Source organism: Stegostoma tigrinum, chromosome 12, assembly GCF_030684315.1.
Source record: "Stegostoma tigrinum isolate sSteTig4 chromosome 12, sSteTig4.hap1, whole genome shotgun sequence".
Taxonomy (NCBI): Eukaryota; Metazoa; Chordata; class Chondrichthyes; order Orectolobiformes; family Stegostomatidae; genus Stegostoma; species Stegostoma tigrinum.
Genome location: NC_081365.1, coordinates 47,800,721 through 47,820,543, shown reverse-complemented (window position 1 = coordinate 47,820,543; position 19,823 = coordinate 47,800,721). Strand labels below are relative to the sequence as shown.

At 36.2% G+C, this 19,823-nt stretch overlaps 2 protein-coding genes across 4 annotated transcripts in view; one reads left to right on the top strand and one right to left on the bottom strand.

Annotated features, from left to right (window-relative positions):
• The window catches only part of arl13b (ADP-ribosylation factor-like 13b), a 77,361-nt gene that overhangs the window by 31,149 nt on the left and 26,389 nt on the right, over positions 1 to 19,823 (top strand). The gene's annotated exons all lie outside the window — the stretch shown is intronic.
• stx19 (syntaxin 19) lies at positions 1,829 to 19,297 on the bottom strand. 2 transcript variants are annotated; one of them, XM_048540318.2, is made up of 3 exons: positions 19,075 to 19,297; positions 11,924 to 12,056; positions 1,829 to 7,420 (listed from the first exon to the last, which is right to left on the bottom strand). In XM_048540318.2, the coding sequence occupies exon 3, from the start codon at positions 7,317 to 7,319 to the stop codon at positions 6,438 to 6,440; it is 882 nt and encodes a 293-aa protein (XP_048396275.1). In that variant the 5' UTR covers positions 7,320 to 7,420; positions 11,924 to 12,056; positions 19,075 to 19,297; the 3' UTR covers positions 1,829 to 6,437. The 2 variants fall into 2 exon arrangements, with proteins under 2 accessions (XP_048396275.1, XP_048396276.1); XM_048540319.2 differs by lacking the exon at positions 11,924 to 12,056.

Here is a 19,823-nt window from a genome sequence, read left to right as displayed (position 1 = left end):
GAAATAAACTTTGATGTTTTAAAAACAGTTCACATTACAGAAGAGGAGGTTTGGGAGGCATTAGAGATTATAAAGGTGGATAAATCTCCAGGACCTGATCTAATGGATCCCAGAATGTTGTGGGAAGTAGGGGGAGGAAATTACAAGATTCCTTGCAAAAGTATTTACATCACCTATAACTACAGGTGAGGTGCCTGATGACTGGGTGCTGGGTAATTTCGTTTAAGAAATGTTGTAAGGAGAAACCGGAAAACCATGGACCAGTGAGTTTGACTTTGTATGTAGGTAAATTCTTGGAAGTGATTATAGAAGATAGGATTTATGAATATTTAGAGAGGCAAAAGTTGGTTAGGGATAGTCAGCATGGTATTCTGTGAGGAAAATTGTGTCTCTCAAACTTGTTTGCATTATTTGAGGAAGTTACCAAAAAGATTGATAATGGCAGAACAGTAGACATTGTTTATTTGAATTTTAGTGAAGCCTTTGAGAAAGTTCTGCATGGTAGACTAATTAGTAAAACCAGTCTCATGGGATTCAAGGTAAGCTTGCCAATTGGATACAGAATTGGCTTAACAGGAGAAGACAGTGAGTAATATGGGCCAAGACCTGTCAGTTGGGTTTAGTTTAGTTTGGGATTGTGTTTAGCATGGACTGTTTTCGTGCTGTATGACTCTGTGACTCTATGTTCCTCATTCTTGCTAGACCCTTGGTACCTAGTTTGTCCAGAATATTATTGTGTGATCAATATAAAGTATTTATTTAACATCGCCATTTTTTAAAATCATCTGTTATCATTTCTGTGATCTGCGCATCTAAGGGACCCATGTTGATTTTAACTAATTTCTTTTTACATGTCTATAGAAGCTTTTATGATTTGCTTCATATATATTTCTTGTTTGCTCACTATTCCTTTTCCTTTTTATAGATTTCTTGGGTCACCCTTTGAATTTGAAAGTTTTCCCAATTCCCAGGCTTGGTGTACTGTCTGACAACATTATATGCAACTTAATTCATTATTATCATGGTTGTACCAGGTCTCCTGTGAGGTTTTTTTTTCTTTAAAAGGATATATACTCATTGTAAATTGCAAGTTAATTCTTTAAATGTTAACCATTGCTTATCTCTGAAAGTATCTTTAAGCTAATTTCCAATCCACGTCGGCCAGGATGACCTTCATACCTACACGGTTGTTTTGTTCAGATTTCTGCCCACCTTTGCAGTCTTAATAAATCAAATCTCAAATAAAAATCTGTCATTAGCTGATTACCGTTCCTTGCTTGTCCTTCACTACAAGAATAGCCTTTTTCAATCGCACAGAGCTACATCTAAAATAACCTGTTCCAAATCTTCTTCAATATATTGATCTTGAAAACTATATTGTTTCCATTCAATTAACTTCTCGTTATTACAGTTACTACTGCAAGGTCGATTTGCCCAATCTGTATGAAGATTAATGTCCCCATAATACTTAATGATTGTGATAACTTTGTCATATGCACTTCTAACTTCATGATCGATATTCTGCCTAATGCCACTGCTGTTAGGAAGGAAGGCTACATTTTTTTCAGGTTTGAAAATCAGCCATCAACATATGAACAATCCGAAGTTACAGATCAAAACTTTGGTATTTTTGCAGTGTTTCGGTTCAAAATTTGAAGACCATTTAAAATCAGTTTGTTATTGTGCCAGTAATTTAAAATCAATTGAAGAGATAGTTCTGTTATCATAACTTAATTTATTTTAATGAAATGTAATTACTTTTCATCTAAAAATTCTCCTTGAATGTGATTTGAACATTTTGACTAATCAAATATTATTAGTTCGTAAATCGAAGAACAAGTACAATTACAAATACTAAATAAATATAAAGGTAGAGCTTGCATTACTTTAGTGCCTTTCACAATCAACCTCAAAACGAGACTAGCGTGGTCCCAAAAACAGCAATAGGATATTGTTTGAAAGTTAAATATTGACTTATACAGTAGGAAAACACTTCTGTGTTTCACACAATACTATGAATTTTTTGTGTCCATTTTAACGTGTAAGTGGAGCAGTACTGTGTTGGAGTATCAACCTAGATTGTGTACCAAAGTCAATGGAATATGACTTGAAGCCAAGACCTGATTCGGAGGTCAAAGAACAAAGAAAATTACAGCACAGGAACAGGCCCTTCGGCCCTCCAAGCCTGTGCCAATCGAGATCCTCTGTCTAACCTGTCATCTATTTTCTAAGGGTCTGTGTCCATTTGCTCCCCGCCATCCATGTATCTGTCCAAATATATATTAAAAGACGCTAACATGCCTGCGTCTACCACCTCGGCTGGCAACGTGTTCCCGGCACCCATCACCCTCTGCGCAAAGAACGTTCCATGCATATCTCCCTTTAGTCAGAATGCAACTTTTACACCAAAGCTGGTGTCTAAATCCAAATAGAATCAAAATCTGATAGAATTTGAGTTACTGCCTTGGTTTTGCAGCTGCAGTTGACAAGAAAGTGTTGAGAAAGGAAATCCTTAATTTATAGTCTATCATTCTGTGGACAGTTTGCACAGGTACTATATGAATGCGGATGAGGGAAGTCTTTGGGCTAGTTTAATTTTTCCATTCAATGTTGTAAAATTAGTTTTCTCCCTCCCTTTGCTTAATATCATTCTACAGTAATGAGCCCAAGGTTTTCACATTGGCTACCATATCAAGAAGACCACTCAAATTAGTTTTCAAATCCAACCACTCAAGTTGATTACTGTCTTCATAAATTTCTTTCTGACCAAAGTTTTAGCTGATGTGCCCTTGTTTTAATAGTTTGACCTTCCGTAAGGAAATACTCTGTTTATCCCAACTGTACCATTTAGTGTCTCTGGACATTTTCCTGATCCACACCCAGACAGCCACTTTCAGAGTGGGCAAGCCTAGTTGCTTTAGTTTTCCTCAAAATAATAATGTTTGATGTTAGGGATCAATTTTTTGATGCATCAAAGGCTTGTAAACTTCCTTTGTATTTTGATGAATGCAGTTCTGATGATATAGTCTGAGCTAAATCCTGTACAACTTTAGTATAACATCCTCTGATTTGCACTCCACTGATCAAACGAATGTTTTTCAGCATTGTAATTGTTTTATTCCTGTATTATTGTGATTTGACAGGTTTAAGAAGTTATTTTTATCCCAGGTCCCTTACAACGGCATGTTTCCTTCTTCTGCCAATATACATGCATAATATGTTGTTTTCTTCAAAGATTCAGTGCTTTTCATAGATATCTATTTAGTTTATTGTCATCCTCCCACTTACTTAATTTATCCATCTCTTCCACTGCTTGCTACTTCTAGGTTGGACATTCATTAGGATTATCATCTGTGAATTTATCAAATTTACTTTCTTATGCATAGACAATAACAATCTAATAATATACATCAATAGTGATTACATATTTGAAATGAATGGTGCCTGTTATGATATTGTCAGTCAATCAATATACAATACTGTAGGTGTATCTAGGTATTGAGATTACAATAGCAAATGTAAATTACATTTAATCTTTAAACTGCTTTTCCATGATAAAAAGAATTGTACTCAGGTAGAATCGTGATAGGCTACTGCCTCTTCCTTGACTGCTGCCGTAGGTTTTTAACAATACAGTGTGTATAATGCCAAAATTTGTGGAGATTTTTGCATTTTACACATGTGTGTAGTTGTGGAGGTAACTAGCAATACTCTTGTTTTTAAAGTCAGTAACAAATGGACTAGCATTTAGGACCAAAAGCTTTGTAAGTTAATACTTCATTTCCACTGTCTTAATATACTATCTCTGTGTAGGGAATTTCAAGATAGAAGAGATGAGTGACAGCTCGCATGACAAAATGGAAATAGTAAAGTGAAGCCTCAAACATGAATAATGGCCACTTGGGTAGGTACCAGAGAGTGCCCTGCACCAATGGAACCATACCATAGTTGGGGTTTGGGGGAGGAATTAAAAAAATTTTTGTATGTAGTTTAACAGCCAATTTTCAAGCACAAATAGAATGATACAATTCTATTTAGTATCGTAAAACTTCCTCAGATTACAATGAGTCCAGTAAAATCTTCTTTCTTTTGATTTTTTTTTAAACTTGCCTTAGTATTGGATTGGATATTATTAAAATTAACAGCACATGGCATTGTTAACGTGTAAAATGGCTAACAAATTCATGGCTTTAAGAAATGTTGATGAGATCCAAATTTCTAGAATTTTTTGATCTATTTGTTTGCGCATGCCCTTTAGCCTCCTGTAATTATTAAGGAATTGTTGAATTTGTACATTAATTGCCCATTAGACTTGCAACAGAGAGTTAGGAACAGAACCTCACAATATGACTACTGTTCTTTTTAAACAAAGTGATTGTTATTAATGCAATGCAAATGAACATTTCTGGTCCAGAAACAGTTAAAACATATCTCAACAATTGATTACACATTGAAGTGTCAGAATTTGAAAATGATTTGTTCTTTGTTGTCGCTTTTTCTCTCTCCTAATCTATTCTGTTTTTCTGTACTGTTTCTTAATCACTAATTCTCACTGGTTAAGGGGATACTGTGTTGCTTCAGGCTTTCACTGAAATGATGTTGTGCTGTTGTTGTTATTTGTTCACAATTCTGGCAAATTATGACACCTTTTTTGAGTTGCAAAGTATAGAAAGCTTTTGAACTTCCAGTTCTGTGCCTCCAGATAAAAAATCTAGCAAGAATTAGTCCAAAATGTTTCGACAGTTATTGGTGGATACGTTGAAATGCTTGACAACAAAAAAGGCAATCACGGTGGCACAGTGGCTTAGTGGTTAGCATTGCTGCCTTACAGCAACGGATACCTAGATTTGATTCCATCCTCTGGCAATTGTCTGTATGGAGTTTGCATGTTTTCCTCATGTCAGCGTGGGTTTCCTCTGGTTGCTCAGGCTTCCTCGCACAGTCCAAAGATCCCTAGGATGGGGGATTCCAAGACTACAAGGTGTATTTTTAAGGCGATAAAGATTTAAAGAAGACCAACTTTTTTCACCAGAGGATGATTTGCGTGTGGAACGAATTTCTGAGGAAGTGGTGGATGTGGGTACAATTATAACGTTTAAAAGACTTTTGGATAAGTACATGATTAGGAAAGGTTTGGAGGGATATTGGCCAGGAGCAGTGGGATGGGACTAGTTTAGTTTGGGATTATGTTCAGCTAGGATTGGTTGGACTGAAGGGTCTGTTTCTGTGCTGTATGATTACGACTATATGTGTAGTTTAGGCAGAATGACCACAGTAAATTGCCTGTAGTGTCCAGGGAGTTGCAGGCTAGGCAGATTAGCCCCATTGAAAATGCAGGTTATAGGGATTTGTTAGGGGTCTGGGTGAGATGCTGTTTGGAAGGTTGGTATGGATTTGATGGGCTGAACAACCTGCTTGCTCACTGTAGGGATTCAATGAGTTGATGATTCTGCTCTAATTATTGAAGATGAAACCTTATGCAGTGAATAATATTTTCTGTTATCTGATTCTATAATGTTTACATTAAAATTGAAGGAACAGGAAAACCCTGCAAAACTTTGATTCTGTGTTTAGTTATTCCCTACTTAACCTGTTTGGAAGATAATTTCAGTCTGTCAAGTATGTGATGTGTTTCATGTGCATGATGCACATACTTGCAATGCAATGAGTTCTACATAAAGCAAATATTAAAAGCTAAACCATCATGTTGAAGTTTTTCAGAGGTATCTGAATTAAGAACTGGGTTTTTTTTTGCTGGCAAATAAATAAAGCAATTAAAAGAAGTATGTTAGGTTATTCATGATATTTTTCAGACCAGTCCAAATAATAGATTGTGCTTTGTAGTTGCACTACAATTCCTGTTCAATTGATATTTTTGCTAATTGAGTTTACTTGTAAATTAATGTTTATTTCCAGACAGGTAGCAAGTAACTACTATTTTTTTTTCCCCTTCCTAGGATTAGAGAAATAGACCCATTTAGATCAATAATTCCCAAGCAGTGAGCTCCAAGGCAGTAATGGCAGCCCTGGAGTGGAGACCCTATGGGATAACCCTGAGAGTTGTTTCCAGACTCTTTGATATCTCTTTGCTGGTGCTTAGTAGAATTCATGGTTTGAATGGCCCATCCTATTCTCAGATGCCCATCATTACTTGCAAAGTGGTTGTTAAAATATCCCTTGCTCTACGTCTACCCAGCTCTTCTTTAACTTCACACTCCCAATCTGGCTCCAGGGTTACAGCAATGTTTCAACATTAAAACAGGGTGGCACTGGTGGCAACTTCATTTATTTCTTGGAGTGGCAGGTTTTGCAATCCATCCACAGCATTCTCAAACCTAATATGTTTGTCGGTGAATCTTAATTTTACAGTGATGAATATTTGGTAGTTATTGCTGAAAGTGACACTGTTCCCATACATAACATCTAGTTATATAATATCATGCACAACAAGGGAAACACCAACAGCACAACTTCCTGCATAGATTTTTCTTTGTTAATTTTACTGCTAGCTTGATTTCATCCCTGCCTTTTTCTGTGTATTCTTTTGTGTTCAACACTACCCTTTCAATGTTGTTCAGGAAGTCCCCTTGCTCATGCACCAAAAGTGAAATTTGTACAAAAAGATCTTGTAGCTCTTTGATTTGATTTTCAAGGTTGATTAATTCCTTGTGGCGATTCTCAATTTCAGACAGATGACCTTTAGTAATTTTGACGTCATTGAGAAAGTTCTCGTTGAAAACGTACCATTTGTCATGCTCCACCATGTTGTTCAGCTCCTCTTCTGATACTTCCTTTCCAACAATTTCAAGCTGGCGTTGAATGAATTTTTTGCAATTTTCTTGCTTTTTATTTAGGACAGTATTAAAGTCTGACATAGCTGTCTGATACTGTTTCAACAGCATTAAATATTGTGTCCTCTTCATTCTTGAAATAATTGCATCCTCTCCAATGTCAGCCTCTGATTGTTGTGCATCCTTTGATAATGTATCTAGATGTTTGTGAATCGACTCAGCTTGGAGTTTGATTTCTTTAATGAGATTGGAACTGTCCTTTTTAATAATGCTGAACCGACGTGTAGAAACTATGGTGGTGCTCTGTTGACTCAGTTTCTTTATATCATTATTTAGTTCATTGATTTCATCTTGAATTTTCTGTGCACCTAACAAGAAATTCTCCATGATTGGCTCTTTTTCAAAAATAATGGCTTGTTGTTTAAAGTAAATACTCTCTTCAGTTTGCTTGCTTTCTTCACCTTCATTGCCTGTCTTAAGTTCAGCCTCTCTTGCCCGTTGTTTAAGTTCTTGAAGCCGATCCTTCATTTTGGCTAGCTATAACCTGCTCCTATAAGTTATCCTTCCATCTGCACGAGTACCGCATCCACAGGTTCTTGAATTTTGTGTCCTTGCAGACATCTTTTCATCTGGGTAAATAGGATATATTCTTAGAATTTAAAACACAAACAATTTGATTTTATTTTACAAATTAGTGTAATTTCTGAAGAAAAAGCACCGGGTTGCATAGGCACTTTTGTTTTCAATGTACTTTGTTGGATGCTAGTGGTAGGATTTTTATTCTCTGGCAGTTTTTTATTGAAAAGTTACTTCAATAACTTAAGACAAATCATCAATATTTATTTGGGGAAAAAGACAAACAAAATAATTATTAATGCCATGCTACTCTGGAAAAGTTCCTTAAATGGGTTCTTGTCTGTCTAGCCTGTCATACAGCATCAGGTAACTTAAGGGAAGAAAACATCTTGAATGTTGGATAACTTTATAAGCATTGTTTTCACCAAAGATACAGGTAATCAGTTGGTCCATGGATGGCCAGGACATTAAATCTTTAAATACCTATGCTTACTGGCAAAGAAAAAGAAGTAATGGCAAGAAACGTGAAAGTGTTTGTAGATGCATTTTAAACTTTGTTGTTTGTAATTTGGGTGATGAGTTGATTTCTAAGGTTAAGTAATCTGCACAAATGTGGACCTTATTACCATAGGTACAATCCCATATGTAGCTATCATGGTGTAAATTAAACATTTCTTTTGAATTGTATATTGCTTGTTTTGTCCAGTTTCTCAAAAAAAAACATAATTGATGCAACCACACAAAGTATAATCAGGAAGATTGCCTCTTGATGGATCTAAATAGATCTGTTTGCTACTCGTCATATATTTTTTCCAATATGTTTGAGGCTTACACTATGGCTTAAACAAAGACTTGATTTGTCACCAAAGCACTATGGTGCGGTATCTAATATTTTACAAGGAAAACTGTCAAATGCAGATCAGATCAAATGGGCAGTCTGTAACTCTCCTGTCTAGCTGAGTTTTGTCTTTAGAACATATGGTATGCTTTTATTTTACCCAATTTGGCATCAAAATCTATATAATTAACAGTGCGGATTGCACCACTTGGAAGATGAGCTACTGGCGTCCAACAAAGTACGTTGATTAAAATTCAAAACAAAAGTGCCTGTGCAACCCAGTGCTTTTTTTCCCAGAAATTACAATAATTTGTAAAGTAAAATGATCTGAAATTTTAAATTACTCCATCTATGCAGATACTGAGCCAACTTTTGTGAAAACAATAGCATTGATTTCCATAACGAGGGTTAAAGAAGTTTTGCTGCCTTCAATAACTTATAAAACAATCGAATGAAGTATCACTATCATTATATCCAAAACAGTTGGAAGAATTGTTCATTTGGGTCTGCAAGTGGAATTGTAGCTGATTTAAGTCCCATGCTTTAATATAGCTTAATTAATGAATATTTTGTTATAGTAGTTAAGCTGAATTTGCACATATGAAATTCATGTGCGCCAGAAAATTTGCATCAGAAAGTTTTTTTTTAATCCATCTGGAATGTTTTGAATTTTCTTGTTCACCATAGTTTCAGCGTGTGTAGTTCTACAATATGTGTTTTTCAATTTACTTAGTAGAGTAGTTAGAGGGCAAGGAGATATGTCTTTTGAAAGGAAGTTTGCAAAGTAGGATGCATAAACATTTTGAAGGTGACAGTGAGAGTTGGAAAAACTATATATTACTTAATAAGGTGAAAATGTGTGTTTTTTTAATTATAGCATAGAATACAAAAGTGAAGCTGTGTGATTTGTTGATATTGGTTAGGTTACATAAGGAAGATTGTTCAGGGTAAGGAATCAGTGTTAAGCTGCACTATAGGTGAGAGGCTTTAGTTACATGGACTCAAATGAAATTGTAGTTCATTAACTTGAACAATAAAGCTTGAAAACATGTGAAATGCTTTGAAAGGCTTAAACAGTGAATGATTCTTTGCAGAGGCTAGAAAGTTATAACAAAGACATAAATGCAACATTTTCACTGTAAAAATGAATGGAGGAGGTAGAAGCTATTTTTCAGCAAGTTAGAACATTGAGTGCTTTTCCACTGATACAAGTATGGTTCACCAAATGGCTGCCCTATGTGCGATAATTTATATATTTCAACCTTATTTCAAGGTTAAATTCTAAAACGATGCAGCATCCTTACTCTTGGTAATGTTAATTTTAAAATTTGTACTGGATGTGAGTTTGCTCGCTGAGCTGGAAGGTTAGTTTTCAGACGTTTCGTCACCAGCACTTCGTCGGAGGTTCACTGATGATGTTACCTAGAATGGTGACGAAACGTCTGAAAACTAACCTTGCAGCTCAGCGAGCAAACTCACATCCAGAACCTCAACCTGAGCTACAAATCTTTTAAAATTTGTTTCAGGTGAGTCATAGTTGCCAGTCATACTAATTCCTGTTCAGCAAAATCTACTCTTGAAGATCATTCATCCCCTTGGATTTGGCTTTTTACAGTAATCTTAGACTGTCCCTTCCCCTTCACCAGTATATAATATTTTTAACCAACCTGTTTAGTCATGTTATGGTACACGTGCAGTACAGGTGCGATTCTAACCCATACTCTGACACTGCATCAGAAAACACCACTTCTCCAAACCCCTCTTTAATAAATGTTCACTTAAAAAGATAAAAAAACTTAAATTGTTCATAATATAAGTCGTTTATTAAATGAATTTGTGCTACAACAAAGTTTTGATCACCTTCCTCTATCATGTAGCCTTTTCCTCACCTCCTTACTCTTTCTCACAGAATTGGTTCTGGTATTAAATGCTACACTCTGAACTAGTTAGGATAGGTGTTAACTCAGCAATTCCAAACTATGTAACAGGTAGCCATGTCCAGAGTTTACGCTGTTGCAGTGAAATAGTAAAGGTCTGTAAATAATACTGATAGTGCCATGTGAAAAGCAAGCATAGTTGTAAACTTTAATGAACAAATTTTTGAAAGTGTGCCAGCAGCAAGATTTACGCACCCCCCTCTTCCTCCCTCCCCCCACTCCGTGAAGGAGTAGTCTCGACCCTTGGTAAAACAGTTTGGACATGGGCTAGAAACTAGTCTGTGTACATGGATATTTAATCTGTGGTGCACTATGAGCAATGTATATTTTTAAATATAAAACTGATTTCGCTATACAAAGTGAAGACATGGTTTTAGTTTCATATTTAGAGTTTTTTTATGTGAGGTTTTTAACACCCGTTTTTAAAATAATGTTTATAATGATGTTTGAAGACCCTCTAAGTGAAGAGATTTGGGTTAATAGTTTGGTACAGGTAAAACAAAACTGTTGTTGCCTAGCAACAGGGAATCAGGGACACATGGCGACACAGAAAAATCCAGAGTATAGTCAGTGATTCAGAGCGTATGTGCACTCCAGAGATTAGAGATGGAAATTTTAAACTCTCTGAAAAATCCAGCAAGACAACTGGGAACTGAATTTATGGCGCAGGTGTTATGTTTGATGTTTAAGTAGTGACGAGTTTAGTTTGCAGTTTATTTAGATGTCACAGGATGCGGTACTAGCTGAAGTAAGAGGTACCTAGTGAATGTGCAGAAATTCACCAGAAGGAAACTGGCTGCATCTGTGTCAACTTGAACAACAACCCTTAGTTTGGAGATAGCACTAAACCTTTGTTTGGGTTTGGAGTTTGTAAGAATATTGCTGTGATAAAGGGAATAGAGTGATGTGAATCCTTTACTAATGTTTATAATGATTCTGACCAACCTTTTTCATCTAGTATCATGAAGTTCATGTTTTGTTTTCAATTTGCCGTGTTGAAAGTACACAGGCAGACTCTTTTGAATGTGTTTTAAAATACAGAGTTAGAGTTAGTCATACGATGTTTCAATCTGGGATTTAATTTGCCCAGTATTTACATCAACTGGGATTGTAATAGCACAAATTGTTTGATTTGTTACCTTATGGAAGTTAGTTTTTTTTTCCATGATAAAACAATGTCCTAACTATCAGAAGTGTGTGTAAATTCCACGAGTAATGCTTAATTTTCAGGTGTTCGTGTGCATTTCTAAAGACTATTACACAGCTGTGTACTTTAGTTAACAAAGTTAACAAAGTTAAACAAAGTGAAACTCAGGAAAATTAATAATCTATGCAAATAATGGGCTGGGTTATAAAGGCTGAATTACATTGCCCAAGTACCATGAATTAATTTTAAAGAAAAGATCACATTCAATATCCTAGTATTTTATCTACTTTACATTTTGAAAGTAGCTTTTGTTTGTAATTTGCCATCCGCGGAGTGTATCCTTTCAATCTGTTGAATTCTGCTACACTTTGGCCACTTTTTAAAATAACTCAAATGACTCCACCTCAATTAATTTAATCCATGAGTCATTTTTTTTTTAAAAAAGATAAACTTTAAATTGGTGGATTTTACATGGAGTTGAGGCTATGACTACTGCTTCAAAACTGTGTGCGTTGTAAAGTTTGTCATAATCCATGACAAACGTACATCATAATGAAATCATATCAAAAAACTATGTCATAAATGTGGGAAAATCACAACAAGCATTTGGAATTATGTAATATTAGTTTCAAACCTCCTTAAATGCTTACTCCTCATCCAATCTTGCAATAACTGGTAAGTTTTCTGTAGTGCAGACAGTTCAAATTGGAAAAGGGCCAACAGAGATTTTCTGCTAAAGACATTGACTCAAGACCTTGATTGACCAGCTGGGAAAAGAAGGCAAAGAAGTCAGCAAAATAACCTCTGCTTATTGCTAATCTTCCGTATGAAATAAGAAATAAGCATAGTTTAAGACAGTTTAAATATTGTGGGATCTGAATAACCTATATCATTCACAGTCATTACGTATGCCAGCTTGTTTTCAAACAAAAACTGATGGCAACCAACATTTTGTTCCCTATTCATCAATAGAATTAATCTGTCTAAGCATGATTCCATGTTTTCAATTTGCCAATTACAGGTAGTTATTGATTGATGTGTTTTAAAGTAATACAGTTTTGCCATAAAATTGCTTTTAATCTATTTTTCTAATCAGTCTGTTCAGAGATGTTATTACATATGTCTGGACCAGGTGGCATCTGAACCTAGGCCTCTTGGTCCAGGCATAAGGACAATAGACAATAGACAATTGGTGCTGGAGTAGGCCATTCGGCCCTTTGAACCAGCACCACCATTCATTATGATCATGGCTGATCATCCACATTCAGTATCCTGTTCCTGCCTTATCCCCATAACCCTTGATTCCACTATCTTGAAGAGCTCTATCTATCTCTTTCTTGAAAGTATCCAGAGAGTTGGCCTCCACTGCCTTCTGGGGCAGAGCATTCCATATATCCACCACTCTCTGGGTGAAGAAGTTTTTCCTCAACACTACCACTGCACCATAAGAGGGCCATATATTCATGCTTTTACTTTAGTACTCATTATTCCGATGACGTGTTTGATTTGCAATAACATGATTTATTAACGATCACTAACAAGTTGGCAGATGTATAAGCAATGTTAGAAATGGTCTTTAATGGATTTTGACATTTATTTCTACATCACTGAGCACAGAGTTTCATTTCTAAGTTTCTATACTTGCTGTTCCAAACCATCCTGCTATTCTTGGGACTACTCTCATCTTCACTGTCTCCACCACATAATGTGGTGGTATTATTCACTATAAGCAAGAAAAGATGTACAGGAGCAAGATGATCCACTTTGTTAAAAAGATGCCAAATTGGGCTGGATGACTTCAAATACGTAACTTGAATATTTACATGGGTTTCCCTGGCAATATGTATTTCCAATCACATGTTTTGCATGATGCAGCACTTTTCACGAACTTAACCAGCATTTCCAGCAACTTTGTTTTTGTTCCTGATTTACAGCATCCGCAGTTCTTTTGGTTTTTATGTTATTTGAGATTTACCTGTAACTACTTTTGGCAAAGTGGTCTAGCTGCTGCTAAGTTTCTGCACAGCAATGGTCAGCTATTTTGTTTTCTCTTTCTTTCTTTCATGTAATATGGATGTCACTGGACCGTCCATAGTTGCTCTTAAACTGAATGGTTTACTCAGCCCTTTCAGAGGGCATTTAAAATTCAGAGTTGCATGTTCGCCAGGGCTGCTAGTGATTTCAAATTTCTCTCTCTAAGTTACAGTTTTATAGACACTGTTATAGAGACTGGCTTTCATTCCATTAGTTGCCAGAGTGGAATTTGAAACCCCACCTACCGTGCACAAGTCTAGGCCCCTGGATTACTACAGTAGCAACATTACTGCTGTGCCAGTGACGACACTTAATGCTGCACAGTTCCAGATCATTAACGTTTTTACTGATTAGCTTCATAACCACCATCAATTGTTTTCAGTCAAAAGTCAAATTATTTTTACCTTATCACAGAGTCATAGAATTATTATGATGTAGAAGGAGACTATTTGGCTCGCATTGCTGCACCGACTCTGTATAGTAGAGCCAGACTTTATAATATTTCCAGTCTTCTGCCTTTTCCCCATATCCCTGCACACTATTTCTGTTCAAAAAAATCCAATCCCCTTCCTGAACCAGCCTCCACCACATGTCTAGACAGTGCATTCCAAGATGTTTTTGAAAATGTATGAAAGTGCTGTATTTTCCTTGTGTAATCCTTACAAGATTAGAATCTTTCATATAGACAGTGAAAAAGTGATTTCAGGCATAATGAGAAAAGGTTTGTTATGTATGCAGAATTGTGGCAAATTTCCAGGGGCTTGGTAAAGTTTAGCATTGTCAATGATGTCACTGAGGAGAGCTATGTGACTGTCCAAGTAGCCCAAGGGGAATTGACAGAGGTATAACCACCATATATGGTATAACCACCATATGAGCGAATTTCTGTTGCTGTGAGTATCTTTCCTGTTTTTCAGGTCTTATGCATTCCGTCTGAAAGCTGGAATTAAGCTTGCCTTAACCATATTCTTGATATGTATTTCAGTTCCTAGCAACTTGCTGTATTTAAGAAAAGAAGCTTCTGTACTACCATTGATTCTTTTCATAATTTCTTAAAATTAGTGTCCCTTGATTAGGGTAGAAAAGTAAGTTGTGAAGAGAATATGGCTACAGAGGACTACGCATAACTTACTTGAGTGCAAAGATATCTGGAAAATGGAGTATAATGTGGAAAAGTAATGAAATTGTCTACTTTGACAGGAAGAATTAAAAAAAAATCATTTTAGTTCAATAGTAAGACAATGCAGAGCAGAGTTGCAAGGGACCCAGGCATCCTAGTACGTAAATCACAAAAGGCTAGGATACAAGTAATTAATAAAACAAACAGAATTTTATTATTTATTACAATGAGAATTGAATACAAAAGTAGTGTGGTTATACTTCAGTTATACAGTGCTCTGGTGAGATCCCAGGCAACGTTCCCACTCAGCTGCATGCTGCATCCCACATATCAGCATGCTGATTGCAGTATTGACTTCCAGTTCTGAATATTGCTGCTGCGCACAGGACTCGGAGAACCATGCATCCACCAAGAAAATTAGATGGAACACTGACCACAGGTCAAGAAATCTCTACTTTATTACAGTCCTTGTTTAAGAAAAAAATGTAAATGTGGTGGAAGCAGTTAAGAGAAGGTTTACTAGACTACTACCTGGAATGGTGTGGATTGTTTTATGAGGAAAGGTTGGATAGGCTAGGTTTGTAACTGCAGGAGTTTAGAATAGTAAGAGATGAAATATGTAAGATGCAAAAGACGGTTGACAGGATGTCTGTGGAAAATATGTTTTAGTTTGTGGGAAAATCTAAAACTAGGAGTCACCACTTAAAAATGGGAGGTCATCCATTTAATTCACAGATAAAATTTCTTTCTCTGAGGGTTGAGAATCTTTGGAACTCTTCCTCAAATGTGTTGGAAACTGAGACATTGAATATTTTTAAGGCAGAGGCTGATAGATTTTTAGTAAGTAGAAGGATAAAAGGTTAAGAGGGTTAGGTAGAAAAGTATAGTTTGCAGTTACATTCAGAATCAGATCAGCAGTTACCTTATTAAGTGATGGAGCTGGATTATGGGGCCAAAGGGCCTGACTGTGCTCCTAACTTGTATGTTCATAAGGATCTTTATCATGCTATTAAAAAGCTCTGCTACAATCAGAATATACTACGTTTCACAAAATATGCATATGCATTAACAATGTCTGAAATTTTCTCAAAGAACAGCAGCCAAGTTATTAGGCTATAGAAGTTATTATTATTCTCTCTTTCAGATTCATGCTCACTCTTTTTATTTACAGCAATGTTCATTTTCCCTCTTTCAGATTCCTTCTAATTCTTTACCCATAACAGACATTGGACTCTGCCCCATTTTGTCCTGGGCTGTCACTGTGCTTTTTAAAGATTAAAGATAAACGCCATCTCCTGATTATTGTGCTTGCTGCTTTCCAGTCCTTGAATGTTTCCATTTCTAATAAACCCTTAGACATAGAGTCAAGAAGATTACTGATTTATATTGGATGAAGTTCCTTGTAAGAAGTTCATTGGCCTCTCCTACCTGTGCCTTTTTTCTTTCCTTAAGTTATCGATGATAAGATCATCTGAAATTTCTTTTAATTCATTTCTGTGATATCTTGTCCAAACCAACTATTACCTTGTATGTTTACAGATTGTTGTGGTCCATTCAATTAAAACCAGATAAGAGTAATTTATCTTGCACATTTACTACCATTGTTTGTGCTGTTTGTTATCCCAAACTCATTTTAAATTTGCTTCTCCTAATGCGTCTGTTAACCTCTTTGCCTAGTTTTTGTAACTTTCGCAATCAAACTGTGCTGTCCACAGAGTTATACATAAGGAATAATCTTTTTTCTCTTATTGCCCCAAAATTGTTCTCCATTTTTCCAGTAGCCAAATGCTCACTCTGTATTCTGTATATTTCCAAATACAAATCAATTTTAACCTTTCGTTTCTCTAAGTGTTGACTAGTTTCCTGAGCTGCCCCCAAATACAGCCCTTGTAAAGCTGAATGTTTAAATGATACCTATTCTCTTTTCCACTGTAAACCTCAAGTTAAAATCCTCACGATAACTTCTACCGAGATGTTAACTTACTGTGATCTGCTTTACCATTTCCTGATTGTTATAACAATTGCACTAAAACAGAATCTTGTAACGTAGGTGAACATTTCATGGTTTTTCATTGGAGCATAATCAGCTAAAACTGGACACAGAGCCTCAGGATGGAGTCTAAAATGGAGATGGTGGCATTGTCATTATGTCATTGTACTAGTAATCCTGCTGGAAACCTGGGTTCCAGTTCCACCATGATAAAATCTGAACTCCAATAAAAAAATCTGGAATTATAACTAGTGTAGTCGTGACTGCAAAAACATGTTAGTTGTTGTTATAACCCAACAGGTTCACTAACATCCTTTCAAGAAGGAGATCTGTTCTTACCCATTCTTGCCTACATGTGATTCCAGACCCATAGTTTTATATAACCACTACAAAGTCTAGGAAAAGGACCATTTGTCATTGACCTATTTATAATACTTATATCATATCTGGAGTGTAGATTTCAAAATTGTTGCAAATTATTGATATAGATTAGGGTCGCTGAAGGTTTTAAAAGAGTCTAGGTCCAACAGCCCTTCCAGAACAGAGACCTAATTCAGTATATCAGAAAACAGGGTGCCCTTGTAGTGTAATGGAAAATTGCTTTTACTGTGGTGGTTTGCGATACGTGGGGTAAACATTGAAAACAATTAGCTTGTTTTGGTTCAGGATAATTGAGGATTGAGTTTAGTTAATGAAACACAGACAATACAAGTTTTTAAGACCATTCAGAGCAGACCTAGCTGGCAACAAGAAAAATATAGTTGCTTTCTTAGAAAAGAGGATAGGAGTGTTCAAGGCAAGTACAGTTATCTCAGTGTAAATTGTTAGTTTGTGAAACTTGTGAGGGTTGTTTGGTAAGAAATCTGCAAGTTGTTAAAGTTCGAGAAGGTCAAAGCTCTCACCTTTATTTGTATTAGTGTAAGAAGAGTGCACAGTTCACAAGAACTGAGCAGAAACAGTTGAGTCAACTCTCCACAGCTTGCCCACTATCTGCGTGGCCCAAGTGAGGGGTGAGATGGACTATTCCCCACTTGCAGCTCAGCAACACTAAAGGAGCTTGACACCACCCAGGAAAATAGAGCCTGCTTGATTATAATCACAGCCACAAGGATTCACCCTCTCCACTACCAAAGTTCAATAGCAATAGTGTGCAAAATGTACAAGATGCACTACAGAAATTCACTATTGCCCCTCAGGCAGCACCTTCCAAACACACTACCACTACCGTCTGGAAAGACAGCAGATGCAGATGGGTAGTGTTCTAATGTAAGTTCCCATCCAAGCCTTACACATTCCTGACTTGGAAATATATCGCTGTTCCTTCAGTGTTGCTGGGACAAAATCCTGGAACTCCACCTTAATAACATTGTGGATCTATCTGTACTAAATGAACTGCAGCAGTTTGAAGGGCAGCTCACTACCATTTTTTTTAACTGGCAAGGAGTGATGGGCAATAAATTCTGGCCTAGCCAGCAACACGCACATTCCATGAATAATGAAATAAATTAAATGTTTTTCTCTAAATTTTTCTATCGTTTTAGTTTTTTTTAAGATGGTGGATCCTTGTGTTGGAAGTTTTTCTTTCTCACTGAAATATATATATTTTTCAATGTCAGAATTATTCTCTAAATTTCTGCCACTGTATTGCTGTTGATCTATCCCTGAATCTAATTTTTAAGTTGACTTTATTTCTGCTTTCACATCCTCACGATTTCCCTTAATGAAAATTAAAGATAGATCCACTCTTCCCTCCCTCCATCTGAATGTAAAACTCAATCATATTATAGTCATTACTACTTCGGAGTATCTTCACTTTGAGATCATTAATTAATCCTACCTTGCTGAATAATACCAGGTCTAGTATCACCAGATTAAAAGCAAAATACTGCCGATGCAGGAAATCTGAAACAAACATAGAAATTGCTGGAGAAACTAGGCAGATCTGAGGAAGAGTCATACCGATTTGCAACATTAGCTCTGTTTGTCTCTCCATAAAAGTTGCCAGATCTGCCTAGTTTCTCCAGCATTCTGTTTGTTTTAATATAACCTAATTTCTCCTTGATTCTAGAACATGGTGTTCTAAGAAATAATCCCAAAAACATTCTATGAACTTCTCATTTAGGCTACCTTTGCACACTTATGGAGCAGAAGCCAGCAGACTCAAAGGGCTGAATTGCCTACTCCTGCTCCTAGTTCTAGTTTGATTCTTCCAGTTTATAAATAGATTAAAACTCCCCATGATTGTCAGCATACCTTTCTGAAGCGCTCTCAATTTTTCTTCCCTTATACTCGATCCTACCGTGTGGTTACTGTTACGGAGCTTGTACAGCGCTTTTGCAAGTGATTTCTTGACAGTTATCATTTTCTTATCTCTATCCAACCACTTCTATGTACTGGTTTCTTGATCTTAAATCAGAATCTCTCTGACTGTGCATGATCCCTTGTTCTGCACTAAACCTCTATCCTGCTTCAGTTCCCTAATTTTGGAATTGTGTACGACATTTTCTTTAAATATATATCACTACATTTATGATCTTTTAATTTTGTTACACAACTTTACAAATCATAAATGTTATTCACGACTTACTTTGCGCATGCAACTTAAAACATTCTTAAAACGTTAATAGTCAGTTTACAGTACCTTTATGCAATCAAACTAGTATTTAATGGCGTTTGTTCAAAATCTCAGCTGGAATTGTGGCTCCCTGGATATAAAGTGAGGAATCTATGCATTGTAGCTTCCATGGTGTGCTTGAAGTCTCTAACAGCAGGCTGCATTCTAAGACCACAATGGTTTTCCTTTAATAGTTCTCCATGTTGTAAACATTAGTGGGGAAGCAACTTCCGACTGTATTAAGTGCGGTGAGTTCTCAGACTTCGTAAACTGGCAAACCTCCAAAGAAGATGTGATCAGATTGCTTGGATGTTTAAATGACGTCAAGAACAAGAAAATTTCTTCATGTTGTTTCCTGTTCTGGGAATCTGGTTCTGCCTGTTGGGAGCTTTTCAGAGGAGTACGTTCGTTGTCAAGCTGTTCAATATCTTAAAGCTTCTCGAGAGAATTCCAAAACTCTCGGTAGTATGAAGTATTAAGTAGCACAGTTCAGAATGGAAGAAGAACCTAGACCAATAACTTATCATTGGTTTCTATATTTTTAATATATTTAGGTGAGAAGAATATTTTGTACTTCAAGCTAAAGTATTAAATATTAAGTTGGGAAGGCACAGTCTGGCAGGCAAGACCTTTCCCACAGGAACAAGTTTCACTGATATAATTTACATGAAAATGTTTGTCTAGGCATCGCAATCATTTGCGTTGTAGTTGTAATTTACAGCGCTAAAAAGTTTACCAAATAGTCGCTTCCAAAATCAATTTGGTGCTTATAAATC

Excerpts from the sequence above, each read along its gene's own strand:
- stx19 (XM_048540318.2), bottom strand. The coding sequence starts at position 7,319 with ATGAAGGATCGGCTTCAAGAACTTAAACAACGGGCAAGAGAGGCTGAA.